Source organism: Mus caroli, chromosome 6 (genome assembly GCF_900094665.2).
Source record: "Mus caroli chromosome 6, CAROLI_EIJ_v1.1, whole genome shotgun sequence".
Taxonomy (NCBI): Eukaryota; Metazoa; Chordata; class Mammalia; order Rodentia; family Muridae; genus Mus; species Mus caroli.
The window spans coordinates 110,833,915-110,842,004 of record NC_034575.1 but is presented as its reverse complement, the minus strand read 5'-3'; the positions used below and the strand labels follow the sequence as shown (position 1 = coordinate 110,842,004).

The following is an 8,090-nucleotide window of genomic DNA, read 5'->3' as shown; positions in this document are numbered from 1 at the left end:
CCTCAAACTCAGAAATCCACCTGCCTCTGCCTCCCAAGTGCTGGGATTAAAGGTGTGTGCCACCACTGCCCGGCTCATAATAAATATTTTTAAAATTAAGAAAAATAACACAAGAGGACATGTACAGTTTCCATGCAAACACCACACTTGTGTGTATGGGACTGGCACTGCCGTGGATTTTGGTAGGTGTGGCAAGTCTTAGAACCTTCTCCCCATGGAATCCGAGGGACGCCTTTACTACCAGACAACTCTTTCTGTGTCAGGTGAAATTATTCGAACACTGACTCAGAAGCACAGCTAACTTGATTCCCTGACTTTAAAAAATGAATACAATTGACCAGGAAGCCCCCAAGCATATGGAGGGAACTCACCCAGGGCCATCTTGGTAGTCTTGGAAGAAAGCCCTGTAGCCAGAAACTCCTGGCTCTGAATTCTTTGTCCACCGACTAGTCTAAGACGTGCACAACTCAACCAAGCTTTACTCCCTCCAGGCTTCTGCTCCAGGCTAGGCAACCTAGGGCAATGGATGATGTGGGCTGTGACTTTCAGGAGCATAGGTGGCTGAACAGACACACATCACCCAGCCATCATGGCTACTGACTCAAGGCAGGGAGGACAAAGTCAATGAGGGCTTAAGCAATATGATTAGGGTTTCTATAGGACGTGTGACATCAGCTTAAGGTCACAATCAAGGAGACAACTTGGAAAGACATTCCAGGCAAGTAGAACACATGTCAGACACCCAGGGTCATATGACGTCATGAGGACAGAGATGATACAGCATTGTGGACTCCGTAATATGGTGTATTATTGAACTCGGTTGCCTCCTCAGGGAAGCCTCTCTAGGCAGCAGCAGAGGTAGGGCTCAGTCACAAAACACAGAAAGGACAGAAAGTTCAAGGCCACTGTCATAACCCGCAAGCCAGGCAGAGCTCCTTCCTCCATAGTGTGGGAAGACTGAGAATGCCCACCAGAGCCACGGCGGTTGTGGTTCCTTCCAACTGAAGCCCTACAGCTTGTGTTTGCTCCTCACAGACAGCAGCGATGAGGACCAGCCCTCCAGAGGTCCCAGGAAACACAGAAGGAGGCCCCGCAGGGACAGCTTGCGTGGTAGGCAGCAGGCTCCCCATCTTTTCTTTGCTTCCTACCTCACTGCTGAACCTCTCAGTGGGGCTCTGTGAAGAGGTGCCTCACAGCGTTGTTTGTACAGGACGAAGGGGAAATAGCCTACTTAACACCCTACAATAGCCACAGCCACCAGACAGAAGCAGAAAGCTGGGCTCTGCCTTGGTGATAGTCTGGTTTTTTGTTTGTTTGTTTTGAGGCAGGGTTTCATTCACTGTGTGGCCTTGGCTATCCTAGAACTCTCCATGTAGACTAGGAAAGTATGCCCCCTCACACCCCGCTTTGTTTTTGATGAGTGCTTCTCTAGCTCTGACATGATAGGTGCCAAGTTACAGAACTCAACTGGTCGAATATGTATTTGTTTAAAAAAAAAAGTCATACAGAGGGCTGGAGAGATGGTTCAGTGGTTAAGAGCACTGACCCCTCTTCTAGAGGTCCTGAGTTCAAATCCCAGAAACCACATGGTGGCTCACAGCCATCTGTAATGAGATCTGATGCGCTCTTCTGGGGTGTCTGAGGACAGCTACAGTGTACTTACATATAATAAATAAATAAATAAATAAATAAATAAATAAATAAATAAATCTTTAAAAAAAAGATATCTGATTCCCTGGAGCTGGAGTCATAGATTGTTTTGAGACAACTTGTGGGTGGGGGCTAGGAATGGAATCTGGGTCCTCTGCAAGAGTAACCAGTGCTCTTAAGGCTCGAGCTCTCTGTCCAGTCTTAGGAGAACACTTTTGCCTAAACAGATAAATAAACTTCGTGAGAACATCATGGAGAGAATGGGAATTAACGAATGAATGTCTAGTGCAGAGACTGGTATACACAAAGTGCTTAATAAATGCTGCCTATGATGTGGAGTTGGTCCTGGGTTTTATTTTTAGAGATATAATTAGCTGGGGGATCTGGGATGTAGCTCAATGTGTGAAGTCCGTGATTAGCATTGCAGAAGCTCTGTGTTCAAGATCTAGTACCAAAGATGATGATGATGGTGGCGGTGATGGTGGTGATGATGATGGTGGTGGTGGTGATGGTGGTGATGATGATAATAAATAAATGAATAAGATAAAACAACCACAAATAAAAAAGCAGGAATGCAGGTTTTATGAGAGACCTGTAGAGTCACTCCTTACTATGTAAGTTTGGTAGAATCATTTTAATTTTTCTTCCTCCATCACCTACATCTCTGTGCCAAGATCAGACCAGTCCCTCCCAAAGGCCGGGCAAGCTTTCTCCCACTATGCCGTCTCCTGAGATCTAAACTGAACTTTTGAGTCCCTGTTGCCTTGCCTACGTAATAGGTAGGCGGCATGCGTTGGTGCCTTCTTCATTCTCTATGAGAACCAAATGGAGACATCCCGCATAAATCACCCAGTACATCACCTTAATTGATGGCAACTACTCCTTTTATATAAAAATGTAAAGGTTTATTTACGAGTATGGGTGTTTTGCCTACCTGTACGTGTGTGTGCCACATAAATGCCCACAGAGGCCAGAAGATGGTGTAAGGTCACCTGAAACTGCAACTGTTTGCTGCCGGGTGGGTGCTGGGAATTGAACCTGGGTCCTCTGGAAGAGCAGCCAGTGCTCCTGGCCTCTGAGCCATCTCTCCAGCCCCTCCCATAACTACGCTTGACTGAGACCCACCTCCTGTCAGATCTGCAGTTCCTTCTCAGTATCGGAACATAGCTCCTCTAGGAGCACTGAGGGCAAGCGTGAGTAACGCTGTTTTGCCTTTTGGAGACTTCAGATGTAGGGCGATGGAGGTGGCTCTCAGACACTGGAGGGACCTCACCAAGCTTTGTCTCCACCCAGGTGCGGACCATGGGGAACTGGAAGTGCTGAAGGACGAGCTTCAGCTCTACGGAGGTAACTGCTTGTCTCCTGACCTTGGAGAAGAGAACCGTGAGGGCTGAGAGCCCAGTGGGCACACAAAGGGTAGAGTCTCATGATCTGAAGGCTCCCAGGCAGATACGGGTGGGGCAGTGAGGCTGCAGCCATTCAGGTGAAGTCCCTGCTACCATGGTTACAATGGGTCAAGGGCTGTCAGCCTTCCTAGCTGGCTGAAACCCCAACTTTCAGCATGGTCTTGACTGGTCACCCCCAGACAACTGACCCTCAGTTTTGCTAGCAGAGTGATGGGTTATGATTCGTTCCACTATCTTGAAACCCTGCATTGTTTAAGAATGGCTCAGAGTGCTGGAGAGAAGATGGCTCAGCGGTTAAGAGCACCGACTGCTCTTCCAGAGGTCCTGAGTTCAAATCCCAGCAACCACATGGTGACTCACAACCATCTGTAATGAGACCTGATTCCCTCTTCTGGTGTGTCTGAAGACAGCTACAGTATACTCATATGCATAAAATAAATAACTAATAAAAAAAAGAATGGCTCAGACACCCTGTCCGCATTTAGGAACTGTTTCCAAGAGTCCTGTATGACCGAGAGGAGACATAGAGAGCAGAGAGATGGGGTGTAAATGACAGAGAACTTTGGTCAGTAGCACTTCAACAAAGAAGGAGAATTCACAGATTGGCCTAGTTCATCAAAAAGCCTGGTAGATGTCCACTATCAATAGAGAGAGTTGGGACCCTCAATATCCACCCACTCCCCCAACTCGGGGTAATGAGCCAGGGAAACAGCAAGAACACAGGCTACTCAGAGCAAGAAGACCACACAGCACACGTGTCTGCCTCTGGGCACTGGCACTGTAGGTGATCTTGATATTATTTCATTTGCTTATCTGGATTTATTTACTTATTTTAGTACTAGAAATTGAACCCAAGACTGGTCACTTTGTTGTTATTTCACATTGTTTTTTTGTTTGTTTGTTTTTGTTTTTTTGTTGTTTTTGTTTTTCGAGACAGGGTTTCTCTGTATAGCCCTGGCTGTCCTGGAACTCACTTTGTAGACCAGGCTGGCCTCGAACTCAGAAATCCGCCTGCCTCTGCCTCCCAAGTGCTGGGATTAAAGGTGTGCGCCACCATGCCCGGCTTGTTTTGTTTTTAATATTGGCTTTACTTTCATTGTCTTAAAGATGTGTTTATTTTATGTGTATGAGTGTTTTTCCTACAAGTGTGTCTGTGTACCATTTGCCTGTAGAGGCTGAAGAGGGGGTCCACTCTCCCAGACTTAGAATTACAGACGTGAGCTGGCATGAGGGTGGGGACCGAACCCAGGTCCTCTGAAAGAGGATCAAGAGGATCTGTTTCTCCTGCCCCTTAATTTTATATGTGTGTGTCTGAGTGTGGGTTTATGCATAAGTGCAGTGCCAGAAGAGGCCAGAAGAGGGCAGCAGATTCCCCCAAAACGGGAGCTTGTGAGCATCTGGTACTCAGCCACCTCTTCAGCCCGTTTTATTTTGTTTTAAATAAAAAGTACTGACTTCCCATGGCTTGTGGTGGGGATTACTTCCTGGTAGATGGAGCAGGAACTGTAAAGCCTGCTCCAGTCCCCACCCAGCCTACAACCAATCAGTGCAAGTCTCTAGGTAGGTCCCTACCCTCTTCCCTAGGCCCCCCTCTCAGGAGGGCACCAATCGTGTGTGTGCTCACTGATTCTCCTTCCGTGCAGGCGCTGCTGGGGAAATGGTGCCTGCTGGGGAGTCAGGTGAGTACCCAGGAAGGGGAGGGAGTCAACGATTCTGGAGTTCAGTGGGGTCTGGGCATTGTCCTGGTGGAGCACTGTCAGTGGGCATTGTCCTGGTGGAGCACCTTCAGTGGGCATTGGAGCACTGTCAGTCCTGGAGGAGCACTGTCAGTGGGCATTGTCCTGGTGGAGCACTCTCAGGGTCACAGCCATGAGATATGACAACTCCGGGCCCACTTAGGGACCTGACTGCACGAACAGACAGGAGAGAGGTTGTGGGACATGGAAATGGCGGTCCAGGCAAAAGGAAGCAGGTATCAACCAGCGAGGAAAGGTTCCTTGGGTCCCATGGCTGGAACATTACCTAGAGAAGTTCTCAACCTGTGGATCTCAACGCCTTTGGGGGTCACATATCAGATGTCCTGTACACCAGATATTTACATTATGGTTCATGGCAATAGCAAAATTACAGTTATGAAGTAGCAATGAAATAATTTTATGGTTGTGGAGGGGTCACCACAACATGAGGAACTATTTTAAAGGGTCGCAACATTAGGACAGATGAAAACCACTGTCTTAGACCCTCTTCTCAGTCACCTCTGGCCTCTCCCCAGGGTGGCAGTGCCTGGCAAGGTGCCTTAGCTGACATGGAGCTAACACTGAGTTTCTCATTTCTAGGACTCCGAAGGAGAGGTTCTGGCTCAGCGGAGGGTAAATATACAAGCTCCCGGGACAGCTGGAAGCTGTGCCAGGGACCTGAGGCCAGTTCTGGCAGGGATGTCAATACATGCATGATTCTGAAAGAAGTCTCCATCATGGGAGAAATGGAAGGAAGAAGAGGGCTAGGCCTATGGAGGGATGAGAAAGTCAGGGAGGGGTCCTGCTGTGAGCACCCCCTGACCCACAGACAAACACCCAGTGATCGAGTCCTTAAGTGGGGAGTGGTAATCTCCAAAACATGTCTTTCTGTCTTTCATTGTTAAGGAGAAGTGGAGGCCTCTCAGTTAAGAAGACTGAACATAAAGAAGGATGGTAAGTTGGTGTCCAAGAGCTGTCCTCACCTGGCTGGTCCTGATTTCTGTGGATCCAAGATGGCTGGTGGCTGGAATGATAGTAACCCTAACCACCTCTGTCAGGGGTCCCACAGTCAGCAGAGTCCTCAGCAATAATCATCTTGGTTGAGGGGACAAGCAGTGATGTCTGTCTTTCCATGTAGGAACCAAAGCCCAGGGTTGGGGGCCTTAGAGCTACTGAAGGGCACAGCCTGGGTTTGGCATGGCCTGGGTTTGGCATTGCCTAGGACTGGTGCCCAACCTACGCTCCTTTCGTTGTATGTGAGAGCACAGTGAGATCAATGCTTCACGGGCCGTGTGGTGGGACACAGTTAGAGTGTGGGGGTTAAGAAGTTCCCCTGGAGAAGTGATGAGAGCTTCTAGGGCTTCCTCTGCTCCAAGCCTGGACTCCACGAGGACTTCGGGGAAGAACTTGCAGATAGGAAAGAGAGACCTTGGGGTGTTCATTTATGTAGATTTTTGAGACACAGCTTCTCTGCATAGCCCTGGCTCTCACGGAACTAGCTCTGTAGACCAGGCTGCCCTCACACTTAGGGTCCTTTTCCCTCAGCATCCCCAGGACTAGAACTGCAAGAGTGCACGCTGGACTTCCGTTAAACTCTCTTTTGTATCCCCCTGAGTGAGAAAGAAGGGGGACCTTGCCGTCCATCCTGCTGACATCCCTTTTGAGAAGCATCGGAGATCCAGCCTCTCGTGCCTGTTAGCCTCAGAACATCACACTTGGCACCTTTACGCGGTTTAATGCTCACTCAGGAAATTAATTCCTGAGCACCCCCCGTGGGGCTGCACTGGCGGCTCAGTCTGACTGAGCTGCCTGAGAATCTCCTCTGAGACTTAGAGCCAGGGAGGAGGGAACCCATAAGCACAGATATAAACTCCAAGCTGAGTGGCTGTACATGTTCCAAAAATAAAAAGGAGAGATGGGCTGGAAAGGGGGCTCCTGGGTGCATTTAACATGGGCTGGTCAGGAGCAGGAGCACTGTCATATATAAAACAGGAAGGGGCTGGGCCGATGCTTTAGCCAGTCAGTGTGCTTCCCCTTCCTTTCTCAGAGGACTGGAGTTTGGAGCACAGCACCTCCATCAGGTCCTCCACAAATGCCTGTAACTTCAGCTCCAAGGCATCTAACGCCCCCTTCAGGCTTCTGTGGGTACTTACTTGACGCACACGTGCAAGCATATGTTCATGTGAGCGCGCGCGCGCGCACACACACACACACACACACACACACACACACACACACATACACACCCCGCAAAAGAAAACTTAGAGTAGTCAGGCATGGTAATGCACATCTTTGACCCCAGCACTATGCTGGGAGAGGCAGTTGGATCAACAGCCACCATTATACAGTGAAACCCTGTCTCATAAACAAACAACAAACAAACAAACAGCTGGGTATGATGGCTTCTAATCCTAGTACTCTGGAGCCAGAGGCAGGTGGATATCTGTGAAATCAAAGCCGGCTTGGTCTACACAGGGAGTTTCAAGTCACCCAAGGCAACACAGTAACACACACACACACACACACACACACACACACACACGCATACACACAGGAGAAACCAGGCATGCCAGGCATGGCACTGTGGCACACACCTGTAACTCTAGTGCTCTGACGGTTGAGGCAGAAGAATCCTAATTTGAAGGTCACCCTGAGCTTCGTAGAGACCCTGCCTGGAAAAACATCAAAAAATAAAAACGAGAGGGTTGTTGGTGATGGCCTGAGTTGAGAGAGAGAGAGAGAGAGAGAGAACCACCCACCATCTTTTCTTGCAGATGAGTTTTTCCATTTTGTCCTTCTCTGCTTTGCCATTGGAGCCTTGCTGGTGTGTTACCACTACTATGCAGGTGAGGCCTGCAGGGGACCTGGGGAGGGGCTGTGTGGGAGGACAGGAGTCAACCTCCACCCCTACAATGAATAGCTGATTGTTGTCTCCTGGCTGCCTTGCAGACTGGTTCATGTCCCTCGGGGTCGGCCTGCTCACCTTTGCTTCTCTCGAGACCATTGGCATCTACTTTGGGCTCGGTAAGTGATCCTTCAAAAAGCTACACAGCCCCACGGGCTCCTGGAGGGGTGGCAGCTGGGCTCTAGATTGGCTAAGAGTCACAATCTAAACTTTTTTTTTTTTTAAGTAAATTCCTTATGTTTGTATTTTCTTCCTGACCGCATGTGAAGTCAAAGGGAGGTCATTGGCAAAACCTTGTGGAAAAAAGGGGTTAGTTCCACAAAAAAAAAAAAAAAAAAAAAAAAAAGGGTTAAAGTGGGAAACACACATAGCTCCTCAGATACTGAAAACAAG

The 8,090-nt window shown here is 48.7% G+C and overlaps 1 protein-coding gene across 3 annotated transcripts in view; it reads left to right on the top strand.

Annotated features, from left to right (window-relative positions):
- The window catches only part of Tmem40 (transmembrane protein 40), a 33,594-nt gene that overhangs the window by 23,673 nt on the left and 1,831 nt on the right, over positions 1-8,090 (top strand). The window contains exons 4-10 of one of the 3 annotated variants that reach the window (XM_029478799.1): positions 1,036-1,110; positions 2,944-2,997; positions 4,700-4,735; positions 5,393-5,425; positions 5,699-5,746; positions 7,567-7,638; positions 7,742-7,816. In XM_029478799.1, coding sequence (XP_029334659.1) covers positions 1,036-1,110; positions 2,944-2,997; positions 4,700-4,735; positions 5,393-5,425; positions 5,699-5,746; positions 7,567-7,638; positions 7,742-7,816 — 393 coding nt within the window. The remainder of the gene's footprint in view (positions 1-1,035; positions 1,111-2,943; positions 2,998-4,699; positions 4,736-5,392; positions 5,426-5,698; positions 5,747-7,566; positions 7,639-7,741; positions 7,817-8,090) is intronic. The other 2 variants (XM_029478800.1, XM_021165668.2) reach the window with 2 other exon arrangements.